Raw genomic sequence first — 15,616 nt, forward strand, 5'->3', positions numbered from 1 at the left:
TGTCATTCTGTGGTACTGAATCTTAATTTAGGCCACAGCATGAGGCAGATGAGCACCGGGTATATTTGTGCTGACATCAGGTTCTACTGACGTGTAGTGTTCATAATTCCTTCACCTCACTCCATGTCTTTCCTCCTGTTGCGTTCCAGGGTATTTAACTTCTGATAACACCCTGTGTTTATTCAGCCCTTTCTGCAGCAGACTTCAAAGTACAGGGTGACCCACTTTACATGGAAGCTGCCATGATAACAGCAGTGAGCAAACTACAAGGAATTGAGTCAGTCACAACGCAGAACATGTCTGTCACACGGTGGTAGGTGGATTTCAAGTTATGTGGGTCTCTCTGTAATAACCCCTTTGAACACCATTTAAATTAATTTTTATTCAGACAACCATAACCTCCAGTCCTTTAAGTGTGACATTTTAAAGTGTAACTGTGGCGGGAGCTTTTCAGTACTCTTGTGTCAGATGAAGCAAAGTTTTAAAAGTGAATAGGCTATTCCAGTTGCTATGCAATATCACCATCTAGCAGTAAAGAACTTAAGCCACTTGTTGACCCATTCTGGCATCATTCATCCAAATGTCATCAGTTTGTAATTTTGTAATGCAAAGAAATCTTCAGGTATGAAATATTTATATTTTGCTGCTGGCAGAACACTTTTGTGCTTACCCTGAGATAGAAGTTGTATGCAGTAATAAAAATAACAGAAATGGAGAAATAATTTAATTAACATTGTCACCTTGTGCAATCCTTTTGCCTTTAATTTAATCAGTCTTGTGACTACAGGGGTTAAATTCCACTGTTCAAACATTCCTAATTTTGCGCTATGGTTACACTGCATTATTTCATAACTAGCGATTCATTCAATGCCAATCTTCTGTTTCATATCCTTGATTCTGGTTCCAATACTGGAATAGTATTTCATTTTGACAAGCACCTTCTTAGCAGCATCTATGTCTCCAGTACTGAAAGCCCTTGCAGCATCCCTGCAAAACAGAATATCAGGACAGTATATATTGCTGAACTAAGGAGGAGCCTCAGTCTTAAGCTAACTCTCTCTTTTCAGAGTCCAACTGAACTTATAGGCTGTGGGACATTTCAAACTTACTGTCTGTGCAAAGGTAGCTTCCCCCCCCCCCCCCCCAATCATCACTGCACTTCAAGGATGTCAGAAGTGCACATGTTAGCAGAATGATTTCTGATCATACATGTGTTACTTTGTTGTTATATTTAGTGTACTTTAATTTGCCTTCTTCAAATCCACTCTCTTCACTTTTCAAAGTTATGAATACTTCTGTTAAATAGGGAAGAAACATCATAATTTGCACTCTTCACCAAATATTATCAGCATGACATTAAACTCGTACATGATTTCACCTTATGAGTTTCTCCACCGTGCTCCTGTTGGCATTATCAAGTTCCTTGACATCTTCTGGATGCTGTGCTTCAGCCAGTTCCTCATTTGTCTGCATGATCTCGGCCAAGAACTGCGGGTCACTCTGTCTGGTCTCTTCATCTAGGTTCACTCCATGCAGCTGCAGCATGTAGAGCCCTCGTGCTAGTGGATGAAGCAAGGTCGAGTATGCCTTGTTTACTAGAGCTGAGTACCGCTCTGATATGTCACGTTCTTCCTGCATTAGTACAAAGTTACATGAACTGATTCCTAATAGAACCTCAAAATTCTGTATTTCATAAAACCTTGGGACCATCAGGCACCTGGTAGGCCAACAAAATAGGATATGAACAGTAATAACAGTTTAGAACTTACCACATTCTTTGCATTGAAGCGATCAGGATGAAGTACGTTCTGCAGTTTGTGATATTTAGTCTTGAGTTCTTTATCTTTCACTTCAAAACTCTGTTCAATGCCCAATATGTCAAAGTAATTCTTTTCATTTGGTTTCTGAAGTGTGGTGCACTGACTGCAAAATAAAGTGGAATTTTGTATTTCAGAGCCACATTTCCAGCAGTGCGGAGCACACTTGGAACAGAATTCAAGAAGCATTGTAGGGTATATTAGCGCCCTATGACATCCCTTTTTATACACATAATGCTTCTTTTGCGACTCTGGAAGCTTGCAAATAATTCGCAGTCTACTACACACTCTCGTTAGCATGTTTTAAAAGAATAGTCTGTCTGTCTGAAACACCCTAGTGCATGCATCACGTAATATACATCTACAAATTATTATGGAATTAAAATTAACGTTGCATTAGTGAAAACATGGATACTTTTTTCTTGTCCTCTAGACTTCGTTTACGTGTGGTTGGTACATCTGATATCAAAAGTATATTTCTCAATTTGGTACTGTGATTATTATTTTTCTTTTGATTGCAGAAAAAAGGCTTTAAATCCCAACATATGCCCTGTCGTAAATAAGAAAAATTATGAAGGTCATATCTGCTTCGCTGAGCGTAAGAATACATCACAGATTATTAACCAAGATACGAACTTTTCTCATTGCCATGTCTTCAACCAATCAGCGTACGACAACACAAAGCTTACAAATGAACGAGTACTGCGAGGTTTCGCCGGTTGTCAGCCACGTCCAGTTTTGCTATACTTTTTCTTTTTGTATAAGTGATTGAATTGTGTGGTATAACGAAAATGTTCGTATTGAAATATCTTTTTCTGTATTCATTATTTTATATTTCACTTGCTTCGGAAAGTGACGTAGTAGAACTTTCAGATGACGATTTTTCGACAAGAATCTCAGAACACGAAACAGTCCTCGTTATGTTTTATGCCCCATGGTAAGTTCCCACTTTTAATTTAAAGTTCTAATGTGTAGTAATTACCAGTGCTCAAAATATTAGTTTTTGACCGTAAATCTGTTATAACCTGAAATTTGTATGTTTTTTTCCTTCAGGTGTGGGCATTGTAAGAAATTGAAACCAGAATATGCAAAAGCTGCAGAACTAATCAAAGATAACGAGCCACCTGTGGTATTAGCCAAGGTAGACTGTACTGAAGCTGGAAAAGAAACATGTCAAAAATTTAGTGTTACAGGCTACCCAACTCTTAAGATATTTCGGAATGGAGATTTCTCACAAGAATATAATGGTCCTCGAGAAGCAGGTAGGTTTCAGCTTTTGCCCTTCAGAAATTCAAACCATATATATTTTTGAGAAATAGGTACTTTACTGTTTAACACATTGTTTTAATTCCTGGGTAAGGCGCTCTTTAGCCATAGGATGTTCACACAACTTAAAATACACTAAGCATTTACTCTGGCTTTCTTAGCATACACATTCATATCACCCATAGGCATCACAGACTTCATATCTTATTTGTGTTCACTAGCTTCAACTTGAAATTGACTAATAAATTAGCTTGTTATTCTTCTTCCTTGGCTCTACAACCCAGTTGTGCGTCTTTGCCGCCTTCTTTTTGGTTTCTTAGTCTTTGAAGCATGCATTTGTGAGTAGTGAGTGACCAGCCCACTGCCTTTGCACAATTTCTACTCATTCTTGATTTGTCTTCTAGAATGATCTAGTAGTGAATCAGGAGAGACTTGGTTGAGAAATGGCTGCTGAATTTTGCTTACGAAACATCTCGTATCGTGCTCGTGAGGTTCTTTTACATGCCATAAATCTACAACATGGGACCGCCAACTTTACTTCCCCTTTGAAGGAAGTTGTGCTATGGATTTTTATCACCCTTAAAAATCAATCGGCCTCGGCCAGGTGTGAACCCGCGAACGTTGGGTCCAGCGGCAAGCACACTAACCATTGGTCCACCAAGGGTGACAATAAAATAACTTAAAAAGTAAAATAACCAGTCCTTTCATGCAAATTCTGGCTGGTGAAATATGTCAACAGGGCATGGCACTTGTGCATTCATGCTAGGTCATCACTTGCTGTTATTCTGTCATTAAGTGCTACATAATGAATGCATTTGTACGTCCTGCAAATTTAAGTAGTGACATGTGGCACTGTTTTTCAGTTGGCATTGTGAAGTACTTGAAGGCACAGGTGGGGCCCAGCTCCCGGGATCTGTCTTCAGTTGCTGACTTTGAAGGTTTCACCAATAAAAATGATGTTGTAGTAGTAGGCTTCTTTGAGAAGGAAACAGATCTGAAAGGTGCTTTCTTGAAGGTTGCTGACAAATTGCGTGAGAAAGTCAATTTTGGCCACTCGACCACAAAAGCAGTGCTGGAGAAGGAAGGACACAAGTAAGTGGCGATGTTTCTTTCTTCATTACGCAGTTAGGCCAGTGATGGCTGTACTCGAAGTAACCTGCTAGTCTAGTCCTATTATAAACACTGGAAAGTAGCTGAATGTTAGAGAAAGTTGTTCAGAAGTGATATTGTGGCATCAAAAGCATATCTTGTGTGTCTTAAACACTTACTATTATTTTTCGTCCATTCTTCAAACATAGTTTTTAGTCTTGAATCAAAAGCATGTAAAACAAGTCAGGAATCATCAATTTAAAACTATGTAAGTAAGAGACGTGGCAGAGCATTTAAATATGACGTAGGAATGTGGACATAAGTCTGACTTTTATTTCAGAGATGCCATTGTACTGTTCCGACCCAAACACCTGCACAACAAGTTTGAGCCAAATTCAGTTGAATATGTTGGTGCCAACAAGAGAGAAGACATTGAGTCTTGGATCAACAAGAACTAGTATGTATAATCAGTTACCATTACCTTTATTTTACCTGTGTATCAGTTAAAGTTTCCTGTCTTATTGTCGACATCATTTTGTTAATTTCTGTTTGTGTGTTTAATAGCTGGGCTGAGTGCTGTGTAGTTTATGGTAATGACCCCCAGCGTGGTGACCTACTGATTGCAGACAAGATTGTTTATTCCGTGCAAATTGAAAAGATTAATCTTTTTCCAGTCATGGTTTGGTGGGCCACAGGCAGAGAGACAATGTCAATGACTTCAGACCTCCCTACTTTGTTGCATACTACAGTGTAGACTATGTAAAGAATGCCAAAGGAAGCAATTACTGGCGAAACCGCGTCCTTAAGGTGGCCAAAAACTTTGCTGACAGCTTCACATTTGCCATTAGTGCAAAAGATGATTTCCAACATGAGCTGAATGAATATGGATATGACTATGTGAAGGGAGACAAGCCAGTTGTGTTTGCACGAGATGCAAAGCACCAGAAGTATGTGATGAAGGATGAGTTCTCGGTGGAGGCACTTGAGCAGTTTGTTAAGGACGTGCAGAGAGGAAAGCTGGAACCGTACCTCAAGTCCGAGCCCATCCCGGAGGACAACAGTGGACCTGTCACAGTCGCCGTGGCCAAGAACTTTCACGAAGTCGTGACCAATAACGGAAAAGATACATTAATTGAGTTTTATGCACCCTGGTGTGGTCACTGCAAGAAACTTGCCCCCATATTTGATGAGCTTGGAGAAAAGGTTTGTATTGACCTCTTTCGGATTAACTCTTGAGCCAGTAGTGCCAATGGCCTGCTTTTGAAAAATCTAATTGGTAACATTTAACTTTGATTCATCGAATATTGCAGGTTCCAGGTTCATATCTTGGCTCGTTTAATGAATACCCACGTTCAGTGAAGCTTTTGTGGTTTCTTATATCTCCCTGCAGAAATTCTGAGATATTACCTTGAAATAAGCCCAGAAATGCTTCCTTCCCCATTCTTTCCAGTTGAGCCACATTCATGTTCTTGATGCTGAATTGTTTTCCAAGCTGTGTTTGATGGAACCTTCATGATAGCCCGTCTAAAATACTGAAATGGTCTGTCCCAAACTGTGTATTTGGAAAGTATAATACATTTCAGCCAAGATCAGATGCAATTTAAATTGTATTTAGATGAAGCATTTTCTCCTTCAGATCTCCAAAATTTCATCAGCAATTTTTGTTTGGTTGTCTGTTTGTGCAGCATCACTTGTAATATTAGGTAAATTTCCAAAGAAGGGACACAAAAAAGGTAAATTATTTCTGTAAACCAGAAAATTTTCAGCCATTTTAACAGCTTCAGCTGAATTGTTTACTTTGTATGCAGTTGAAGAATGAAGATGTTGCAATTGTCAAGATGGATGCCACCAACAATGATGTGTCTGGTGTGTATGAGGTTCAAGGATACCCAACTCTTTATTGGGCTCCAAAGAATGGTAAAGATTCTCCAGTTCGATATGAGGTGAGTGCCATTTCATTCACATGATGAAATTAAAGTCAGTGGTGCTGAGATTTTCCTAAAGTCCATGCAGTTGGGTGATGAGATATTATTTGACTGCTGCAACTTTGATATTTCTTGGTTCTTCAGCCCACCTTCTGATATACTTGATGCAAATAACCTTTGCAGCTGATACACCAACATTAAATATCTTAATAAAAGAGTCAGGTTTTTGAAATAATAAAGCTGATGTCATCATGGTATTGAACCTTTGGATTCCGTACGAGGTAGGAAATTTGTTGACTATTTTAATGACTGTCAGCTTCTCAAGGACTCTGCTGCATGGTGGGGCCTGCTGGAAGAAGCAAGGAAGCTTGGGGGAGGGGGAGCTGCAACTGGGAGAAGTTAAGAGTTAATTTTAATCTGGTGTCTGTCTGCGGGTAATGTATTCATTATGTAGCAATTGTACATTGTTCCTTCTAATCAAAAAAATACTATACATTTCCCTTACCGCCTGTGCACTTTCTACATTTTTATGTGAACTTCACTAAGTTCACTGTCTTCCCTTTTTATGTCTGGTCTGTTCCTCTTCTGTTTTCCATTTTTCCTTGTTTTGGTCTCTGTTCATTTGCATAACATGATCAAATCAGTCCACTCGTCATTTCTGTAATATTTCCTGCACTGCATCATTTCTTATTCTATCCCCTGATGATTTCAGGCACATTTCTGAGTAAAGTTAATTCCCACATGATATAAACACTTGGTCACAATTCCTTCTTGTTGGAAGTTGTTTTTAGTTAGCATGTCTTTCTACAGGGTGGCCGTGAGTTGGACGAATTCATTAAATACATCGCAACGCATGCTACAAATGAATTGAAGGGCTGGGATCGCAAAGGAAAACCCAAGAAGGAAGAGTTGTAGGTGAGGACAGTGAAGTGTTACATAGACTGTTTCTTCCATAAAGCAGTACTGCATACAGTATTGCCAACACATCATTATTATATTTGCTTTAAAATTATTTTTGGTTCATAGAAGTGAAGTCAGAGGACTCTACATGCTGAATATTGAAGACTGACCAACATTCATGTTCATTCCAGTGGATGCAGTAACCTTATCTGTCCTGTGAAACATCTATAGATGAACAAACTGCTATGAATATTATGCAGTTGTGATTATTGTGTTGTTTACTTTAATATAGTGTTATGGTCAAGAATTTTTGTAAGAAATATTGTGCAGCAAAGTGTACATTTTTTCCCCCCATCACTGAGTCAAATAAAAAGAATTATTGATACTTAATGTGAAATTTTTGTCTGATGAAGAACTCTAGGGTCCCTTGAAAAGTCTTCAAGACTCTTTTCCAATTATGCAGTTTTTTATAAACATGTGAAGGAAGAGATGGTTTTGTCAATAGCACATTTGGGGGGGGGGGGGCTGAAATGTACACAGGGAAACCTCAGAGGAGTGCATTAGTTCGTAAATCTTGGCAAAGATGGGAGGACAATACTGGAACAAGAATTAGAGTTTCCAAGTTAGAAACTGGTTAAGGATATAAAATGTATCTTCATTAAGGTCTGCAGCTTCTATTTGAAGCACTGATCAATATTGTTGAACACTTAATGAATACAAAGAAAATAATTTGTTTTGAGTTGTGCCCAGTGTTATTGCATAAGCTGTGCCGAAAGTGGCTTCACACCATTTGTTGGCAATTTCCATCATGTTCAGCTTTTGTAAACTGTGTGTCAACTTACACATGGTCCAGCTGGCTGCATCACACAAGTTTATTACTAAATTGGTAATTTTGTAGTTAGAAGTACAGCTGGTACCCCAGTATATAGAGGTTGTTTGGCTCATTTATCAACGAAAAAGTGACATAGAAAAAGACATGCGTGGGTGGGGTGTAGATAAAGGAGAATACTCTATATGAAATGCTTCATGTGTTTATTATGCATAGAACATGTTAGTTATGCTATGTCTGATTTTCTTGCACTTTTGACTCAGTGAAAAATATGAACTGGTGTATTATAAAGATGCCCTTCAGAGATGTCAGGTATATACTTCTGTCTGTGTATTTTGAAATTGCTTAAACATCCAGTTATAGAAAATTAGAGCATGTTTCCAATTTACAACATCATAAATTTATTTTAAACTTAAGATTAAACTTTGTAATTCTAAGCTAGAATGGGATTTAGGGACAACTTTTTCTGTTTCAAATGTCAAGGATGTAAAACTTGGCAAATTCATGTTAGGTTATGTTGTGTTGAAGGAATAACAGCAATTACTATTTATTTACCTCAGTACAAATGAACAATGGAACAGAGCAAGGCAAAATGTGTTCGTTATTGGCAGTTGCTGTGAGAATTGGCCTTAGGTACAACAGTAAATGTTTGTAAATAAAGCCATTGCAGATTTCCGACAATTGCCTTTTCACTATACCTGGATATTTTCAATCATGACGTTGCTGTCAGTGTCGTTAATTAATTCACAAATGAAATAGGCGTTTAGTTTGATTTAATTGGACACAATCGACAAATGTTTATTTGGCTTATGAAGAAGAATAAAACTTAAAACGGAGCCCAGCAAATAATTATTGAAGAATATTTATTGCTGGTAATTATTTTCATGAACATATAAAGTTCCTCTATAAGACATTTAAATGTAGTTTTTACCTTGAAAGTGCCTAAATAATTAGAATTTTTATGTAACTCATTCACGTCAGTTGCTGTTATTGACCTTCGACATCATTACGACTTACGTAGTAATTGATACCTATCTCTTTGGCGCAGTTTGTTGGGCATAAACATAGCTGTTATTCATCTACGTGCGTGTCGCTCGTGATCACAGTTGCACACTGGCAGAGTTCGTGTGTATGTCATGAGCCTATGATGGCGTTGAAATTATAGGAAGGGAAGCAATTGGGAAGTATATTCTTACATTCTGTAAGAAGTAAGAAAAGGAGGGTGATTGGAGGACCCTCCAGGCTCCATTTCGGTGGATATTTATGTGCTTGAGCATCGGAGACCAAGACTTAAATAACCAAAATGACTCGTAAGTAAATCGACTTTGGCAAAAAATAGAGGAAACACCAGGAGAAAACTCCCCCATGTCATGATTGTTTTAGGGATTTGACACATCATTTCATATTTATAGATTATGGTTCTTGCTATTTTATGGAATAAATGTAATGAATTTGAGAATAACCAGCTGTTGTAATGAATTTAGGTTTTATACACCTACCATAATTTGGTCCCAAAGTATATTGCAGACAGTTGCTTAAAGGGAGGACTGTGGGGAATAACGTTTAGAATTCCACCGGAGGAGTTAGTGTGATAAGTATGTTCCTGTATACCGGAGTTAGAAAAATTATTTTTAAGTATTTCTGTGGAAGTCGTTAAATGAGTGAAAGTGAATATTTTTCCAAGGTCTGTGTAGATTGTTTGTGCTGTTAAAACAGATTCGTGAGAGAAAATAACTTTCTATATCTCGGGTGTAAGACAAGTTAGGTGAAATCAAGGTGAACGCATAATAATAGCTGTTTACTACTTGGAAACGCTCTAGAATGTTCCATTTCGTAGGTTATGGTTGGCTCTTTACAGAGTTCATTGTCATGAAGAAGAGGTAATTTATTTTCAACAGAAATGGAACTTCTCAAATATAATTTTAGGTATTTTAAAGAGTCCAGTATTTTGTATTCCATGACTAGAATCAGAAATCATTGTTACAAATTCAGTCAGCAGAGGTACAAGAACAGACAGTTTGTGGAATGTAATTGCTAATTTGATATTTTGTTTTTGTCATAACGTACTGGTTGACTGCAATGGTGGCCAGTTTATTTCATTACTTATAGTTGCTGGAAGTTAAGGACATCTGTAAATTGTCAAATTAATATTTCTGAAACATTATTTTATGTTTGATATATACGTATGTGAGGTTTCACCCTGAAAGTTCTACTTCCTAATTTTTTACAGGTATCTTCTGCCTATATTTATATATAAATAAATAAATACTGTGCAGTGTTTATATTAATTTCCATCTTTGCTGTACTGTGTAATAGACCATGCCTTTTCTTTGCAAATCAGGATGTGGTATTTTTACACTGTTTGTGGCGTAGTTGGCATTTACAGTTTTGTGTGGAGTGTGGAACATTTTAATGTTGCACAGCTTGTGCTGAAAACCATGTACTGCCATGAGTGTTGCCACATGTCTCAGTTTATAAATTGCTTCCATGTTTTCGTGGTTAATTATTGCTTGTGTGTCACAAAATTATTCCTTCTCATATTTACATATGAGATGTGCCTTGGTTGTGAAGCTCTGTAATGTTTTTCCTTCTCAGTGAACTTCTTTTATCAGTGAGAGAAATGCCAAGTTTATTCTCATGAAAAATGAACTGCTTACAGCCTTTTCTATGCACCAATCCATTTACCATGCTTAACCTACTTAAATTTAGTGTATAAAAGATATTTATATGAACTGATCTGATAGTGTCAGGTTGCAGTGAATATAGATGGTGTGGAAAAAGGTTAATCTTTATCTTTGCAAAAATTCAGGAGAAAAAGACTTGTGCCCTTCAGCATGTCAATGCAAGATTTTATATAGTGTGAACACAGAATTTGCAGGATTTTGCATACCTTGCAGTCACCAGGCCAGACCTTTTGCTGCCAGACGTGCGCCTCTTTGCTTCATCGAAGGCTGTACTTCGCAATGTTGATACAACCGCATTATCAGAATGTCAAAGTACTTTCAGTGTGTTTTGTTTGAGATGTACTTTATTGTTGTAAGAGTAAATTGATAAAGAAGCCAATCAGTTTGATGTATAGATTTTTATTTGAGAGGTACCAGGTTTAATTATCATTGGGGCTGCTATCATGAGAGTGGTTTCTCCTTCATCCATGTCTATGGTCAGATATGAGTGTGGTATCTTCTGATAGGTCACAACTGTCTCTGTTGAAATCATCGCCTGTTTACCTCATGACCATGTTCACTTTTTCAACACCGTGTAACCTGTGCAGTTGTTAAATACCAGAAACTAGTCTCAAACAGAGGTTATTTCAGGCCTGTCATCTTACATGAATTGTCTTTCACATTTTGGATTCTTGATGGGACTTAATGAGACATAATGGGTGGCTTAAATATTCTATCTTGTGACAGGCCTTTATTTATAGGTGGAAATCAGCGTGAGTTGGCACGTCAGAAGAACCAGAAGAAACAGCAGGAGCAGCAGAAGCGAAAGGGGTCAAATGACAAAGATTCGAACAAGGGACTCACATTGGAGCAGCGCAAACAGAGGCATGTATCCGGAAGAAGTACAGTCTACTGTGTTACAAAGCAAAACTGAAAGACACGTGCTTGCTGATAAGGAAGTTGGGTATTTAGAAACTTGGGTGTTTCTGTTCACCACTGTTAGGTCCAGAATGGCCCTTTCCATTCTAAAGTGGAGTCTTTTCCTCTGGAGTAAACGCTCTTGACTTGCAGGCCCCTTGCTGTAAGCAAAAAAAGCTTTGGTGAAGAACATGAAATCATGAAGTGGGAAACATTTTACTGAACAGCACTTGGAGGACTCCAACTTGACAACCAGGGTTTTATCTCCAGTAGGGTTAAAGGAATTTTCTTCTAGTCCCTGCATTTGGACGCTTTGGGGCTTGCCCAACCTACTGTCCAATGAATACCAGTGGTCCTTTTCTCGGGGTTAAAGTTCAACTGGGGCCCCATTTAGTGCTGATGTCAAGAATGAGCAGGAGCTATAAAAAAAACCCACCCAAGTGCTGCCATGGCATGTAGCAGGACAGCTTCAATTTCGAAAAGCCTTTTTGCCCTCCCAGTGTTCTTTTGTGTTATGTCTCTTACCGCCAAATAATACAAAGACTGCACCATAAGAATCGAACACAAATCAAAACGCTTTGCTTGAGGTGAGAGGCAGAAAGTGTTGATTTAAAATGTGTGTTATTGCATCTTTTAACGTAGACATGAATTAAATGCAGAAAGGTCAGCCTGTGAGCATCGGATGTTATGGATAATGGTGCTATAGCACTACCTACCTCATCGTCTCAGATTGGTTCCTTGATGCAAAAAGTTAAGGTTGTGATCTCAGTCATATTTTCTGCAAATAGTCCCAACGGATTGTCTTGGGAAGCTTTGTGTATTGTTACTGAATTGGATTATCTTTTAGCCAACTTTTTCTGTCCACTTCATTGTATTTTTTCCATACTAAATATTTTTTTGTTGTCTCATCCTTGAATGTCTTTTCCCAGTGCCCTCTGAGAGTTACCCCTTCAGAATTTTGTTTCTTTTGTGTACTATATGTCCAGCCCATCACAGTCATCATTACCGGACAGTTCATGTGTGCCAAACTGTAAGTGAATTGTGTGTTCATAGTTGTGAAAATTAATGATCTAATGGCCGTCAGTGGCAACCCTGAGGTATTATCCTTCTGTTGCAGAGATGCTGACCTGATGCGTCAGAAACAGATGAAAGCACAGAACAAGGACCAAGTTCCTGCCAGCTAAACTGTTTCGACTTCAGATTTCAGTTTCTGTGTCACATACGCTGGCAGGGTGCAATGGACTCTGATTCACTAATCTTGTGGAACGCAATACAAACTTGGTCACTATTGCTGAAATTCAGCCGTACTCTATGCCATGCCAGGGAAGTGACACCCCCACCTACCACACACATACCTTTTCCATTTTAAGGCCAGAACTGGAGTCATTGCAGTGAATAAAACTGCAAGTGAATTTTGTTGGTGGATTGTTTAAATTTGTTCAATTTTTAAATTAATAATAAAACCCTGCCTTAACTAGAACTGATGCTTTCATTTTGCTCACTTAATTTATCTGCTTTTTATATATTTTTGTAATCTGTCCTGATGTATTGATGTGTGGAATAAATTCTCTTGTTCAAGCCTCTTGGTGTTTTGTACCCTTTGATTCAGTGGTACCATCTTCATTTCTTTTTCTTTTTTTCATGAAGGAGTATGTCAGAAGTGAGAAAGGTAGTGTGAATTTGTGTTGTGTGATACAGCCAGTCAAGAGAATTTTTTTATGTCCACTTTAATATACTCTTTACGACCAGCCATTTACTGGGTCAGAAATGAGTGGCTGTAAATAAAAATCTCTATGAACTTTTGGTGAGTGTTTGAACGTCTTTGAACTTGTTCCCCTTTTACAATGTGCACAAAGTTGTAAGTTTGGTTATGAAGTGCCTTACTCTGTTGTCAATCATCTGCTGACATCAAGTTCAGAGATGATCTTCTGTTGGCTGTCATTTTGATGATGATGCATGTACATATTGCTGCATATTGTATTCCCTTTTGCTGTGGCAGATATGATCTTTTGCACTATACATTTATTTGTGTTGGTATGGTGTTAAGTTACACGTTGGCGAAGGTTATTGTGTTGTATAACTTAAGCTTTCATTGATGAGCCATGTAATGTGTTGCAGCTGTTCCATTTCAGGAAACATTGCACTTGTCATTTACAGGGCATGTGGGGTGGGAGTAAGGTAGGGTATGAGTGATGTGATTTGGCAAGCAGTGGAGTCGGTTGCTGTCCGTTGTATTATCCTTTTGTTTTCTGTTTCTTAAATGATTTAATATATCTGGGACAGGAGAAAGGGAATCTATGTCCAAAAGTCCTTCATACATTGCCTGGAACGCGTGTGTCTGCTAAATAATTTATCCTTGTATTGTTTGTCACTGTTATCACAAGTTCTAATTGTTGGCATCAGTACCTGACCATAATTAGCACAAGCCTATTGCAAAATGTCAAGGAATGATGCAATCAAAAGTCACTCTCATGTTCAATAAAAGGATACCGTTCTAGGATAACAAAAAATGTTGTCACTAAGTGCAGCTTATGTTGCCTTCACAGTTAAGTCGCAATTGAAACTCCTAACATTTTTTTCAGTCCATTTGGAAAATTACTGTTTGAATGGTCACAGTTTCCTTACAAGTGTAAGTCCATAAGAGTATAAGCATTTTTAAACACGGTTTTGGAGATATTACAGGCCTTGTTTTATGTGAGTGTGAAACTTGGCCTTTCTCTCTAAGAGAGAATGTTTGGACCCAAGAGGGATTAAATGACAGTAGACTAGAAAGTTGCATAATGAAGAGCTTCATAATTTATACTGTTCACCTAATTCACCTTGTAGGGAGAGTCACCACCACTGCATTTGTGCTCTCCTCTTTTTGGAGCTGCACTTTGAATCCATGTAGTGACACTTGAGCCATGATTTCGCTAATGTATTTGCCTTCATAGCTTAGTGCTAAGTACAGGGATTGTTTTGGCTTACTTGGCCTTTGAATTACCACTATAATAAAAGAAGCCTCAAGTTTTTGGACTGTAATATTTTCTTACTGTTGAGATGAATCCTAGGAGGTTGAGATTACCCTCATGTTCTATTACCAGAGAATTAATATCATACCAGAATCAAAACTAGACATTTTATTTTTATAAAGTAAGATAAAATTACATACGTAACATTTACAGCTAGGTACAAGAAAGAACTTGATTGTAAGGTTATGAAATGTTTAATTTTCAATGGCCATATTGCATCCTAATTAAATTTATTCTCTTGATGGAAGCTAAGAAATTTAGAAACTTGGCTGTAACAGTAGAGAAAAGTATTTTTAGGGGCAGTTTGAGGGATGTAAAAACAAAATTTGGACAGGGGAAAAGTAATATACATGTTTGAGAAATCCTACAAAATTCCCTATGGTTAGCCAAGCACATCACCTTTGCATAGTTGCATATAATACTCTTTTTTTCATTGCCAACAAAATGTAATAATTTCCCTGCTGGTGAGTATATGTAATGAATCAGGAGGCCATGAAAAATAAGTCATAATGGCTGCTGGAAATATTGGTGCTGGTGTTTTATTGTGGTGTGATATATCATTTTATAAGTGTTAGTTTTGCTGCTGCTTTTTCCAGTTATGTTTAAAGGTATGTAACTTTGGCAGATATTTATATAGACATAATTGTGCCATATTTAACATGGTTCAGAGTTTAAAATACAATCACTAATAATATCATTACTTTGACAAGAGTATATTTATAAATTGAAGTTCACTCTTTCATAAATCTCTGTTTATATTGAAGCCTTCTGTAATAGTATTCCATCCTTTGTGTAATCACAGAGTAGAAGCAAGAAGGATCTTTGTATAATATTCAGTGATTACTTGACTTCATGTAATGCTATGGCTTTAAGAATGTTGTACCTTCATTCATTTGCATATGTTAATGGTGTTATTTGCAAGTCAGGAAGTTAAACTGACATGTGATTAGACTATAATTAATTTTTTTTACATAGATTTAGCACATCAAGAAATAACTGTAAGTTTGTCCCTGACTCTTAACTATGCACCACACCATATGTGGAGGACTGGAGGTACAGCTCCATGCATATCTTTAGATTTGAATTGAGTGGCCAACACTGTTTTTTCATATTCAGGGGCCAAGTCTCAGCCCTGACAGGATTTTTGTGGTTTTCCCATTTGCTAAAAAATTCTGGGTTAATGTTTGAGAAAATCCTC

At 37.6% G+C, this 15,616-nt stretch overlaps 4 protein-coding genes across 7 annotated transcripts in view; 3 read left to right on the forward strand and 1 right to left on the reverse strand.

Moving 5' to 3' along the window:
- Positions 1–722: 722 nt before the first annotated feature.
- Positions 723–2,345, reverse strand: Hsc20 (iron-sulfur cluster co-chaperone protein HscB-like protein, mitochondrial). 2 transcript variants are annotated; one of them, XM_022075003.2, is made up of 3 exons: positions 1,770–2,345; positions 1,379–1,632; positions 723–987 (listed from the first exon to the last, which is right to left on the reverse strand). In XM_022075003.2, the coding sequence occupies exons 1-3, from the start codon at positions 2,115–2,117 to the stop codon at positions 861–863; spliced, it is 729 nt and encodes a 242-aa protein (XP_021930695.2). In that variant the 5' UTR covers positions 2,118–2,345; the 3' UTR covers positions 723–860. The 2 variants fall into 2 exon arrangements, with proteins under 2 accessions (XP_021930695.2, XP_021930696.2); XM_022075004.2 differs by having other exon boundaries at positions 859–987; positions 1,369–1,632.
- A 143-nt stretch (positions 2,346–2,488) lies between these two features.
- On the forward strand, positions 2,489–7,387 carry ERp60 (disulfide-isomerase A3). Of its 2 annotated transcripts, XM_022074988.2 has the most exons (8): positions 2,489–2,754; positions 2,871–3,079; positions 3,947–4,175; positions 4,513–4,629; positions 4,847–5,375; positions 5,981–6,115; positions 6,908–7,012; positions 7,124–7,387. In XM_022074988.2, exons 1-7 carry the CDS (start codon positions 2,609–2,611, stop codon positions 7,010–7,012), a joined length of 1,470 nt encoding a protein of 489 aa, XP_021930680.2. In that variant the 5' UTR covers positions 2,489–2,608; the 3' UTR covers positions 7,124–7,387. The 2 variants fall into 2 exon arrangements, with proteins under 2 accessions (XP_021930680.2, XP_021930679.2); XM_022074987.2 differs by having other exon boundaries at positions 6,908–7,387.
- Positions 7,388–7,526: 139 nt separating this feature from the next.
- LOC147874845 (small EDRK-rich factor 2) lies at positions 7,527–12,990 on the forward strand. Its single transcript, XM_087342772.1, has 3 exons — positions 7,527–9,136; positions 11,251–11,374; positions 12,525–12,990. Exons 1-3 carry the CDS (start codon positions 9,130–9,132, stop codon positions 12,589–12,591), a joined length of 198 nt encoding a protein of 65 aa, XP_087198898.1. The 5' UTR covers positions 7,527–9,129; the 3' UTR covers positions 12,592–12,990.
- Positions 12,991–13,118: 128 nt separating this feature from the next.
- Positions 13,119–15,616, forward strand: part of Frmd5 (FERM domain containing) — a 37,727-nt gene continuing 35,229 nt past the window's right edge. For both annotated transcript variants that reach the window (XM_087342753.1, XM_022074984.2), the window contains exon 1: positions 13,119–15,026. The gene's annotated coding sequence lies outside the window, so the exon portion shown is untranslated. The remainder of the gene's footprint in view (positions 15,027–15,616) is intronic.

Source organism: Zootermopsis nevadensis, unplaced genomic scaffold, assembly GCF_977971745.1.
Source record: "Zootermopsis nevadensis isolate Lab colony 2312 unplaced genomic scaffold, Znev_1.0 Znev_ptg000004l, whole genome shotgun sequence".
Taxonomy (NCBI): domain Eukaryota; kingdom Metazoa; phylum Arthropoda; class Insecta; order Blattodea; family Termopsidae; genus Zootermopsis; species Zootermopsis nevadensis.

Excerpts from the sequence above, each read along its gene's own strand:
- ERp60 (XM_022074987.2), top strand. The coding sequence starts at position 2,609 with ATGTTCGTATTGAAATATCTTTTTCTGTATTCATTATTTTATATTTCA. Across the intron at positions 2,755-2,870 it reads GTTATGTTTTATGCCCCATG|GTGTGGGCATTGTAAGAAAT; the intron begins GTAAGTTCCCAC and ends TTTTTCCTTCAG. Across the intron at positions 6,116-6,907 it reads ATTCTCCAGTTCGATATGAG|GGTGGCCGTGAGTTGGACGA; the intron begins GTGAGTGCCATT and ends GTCTTTCTACAG.
- Hsc20 (XM_022075003.2), bottom strand. The coding sequence starts at position 2,117 with ATGCTAACGAGAGTGTGTAGTAGACTGCGAATTATTTGCAAGCTTCCA. Across the intron at positions 1,633-1,769 it reads GCTTCAATGCAAAGAATGTG|GAAGAACGTGACATATCAGA; the intron begins GTAAGTTCTAAA and ends GTACTAATGCAG. Across the intron at positions 988-1,378 it reads ACGGTGGAGAAACTCATAAG|GGATGCTGCAAGGGCTTTCA; the intron begins GTGAAATCATGT and ends TCTGTTTTGCAG.
- LOC147874845 (XM_087342772.1), top strand. Across the intron at positions 11,375-12,524 it reads TTGGAGCAGCGCAAACAGAG|AGATGCTGACCTGATGCGTC; the intron begins GCATGTATCCGG and ends CTTCTGTTGCAG.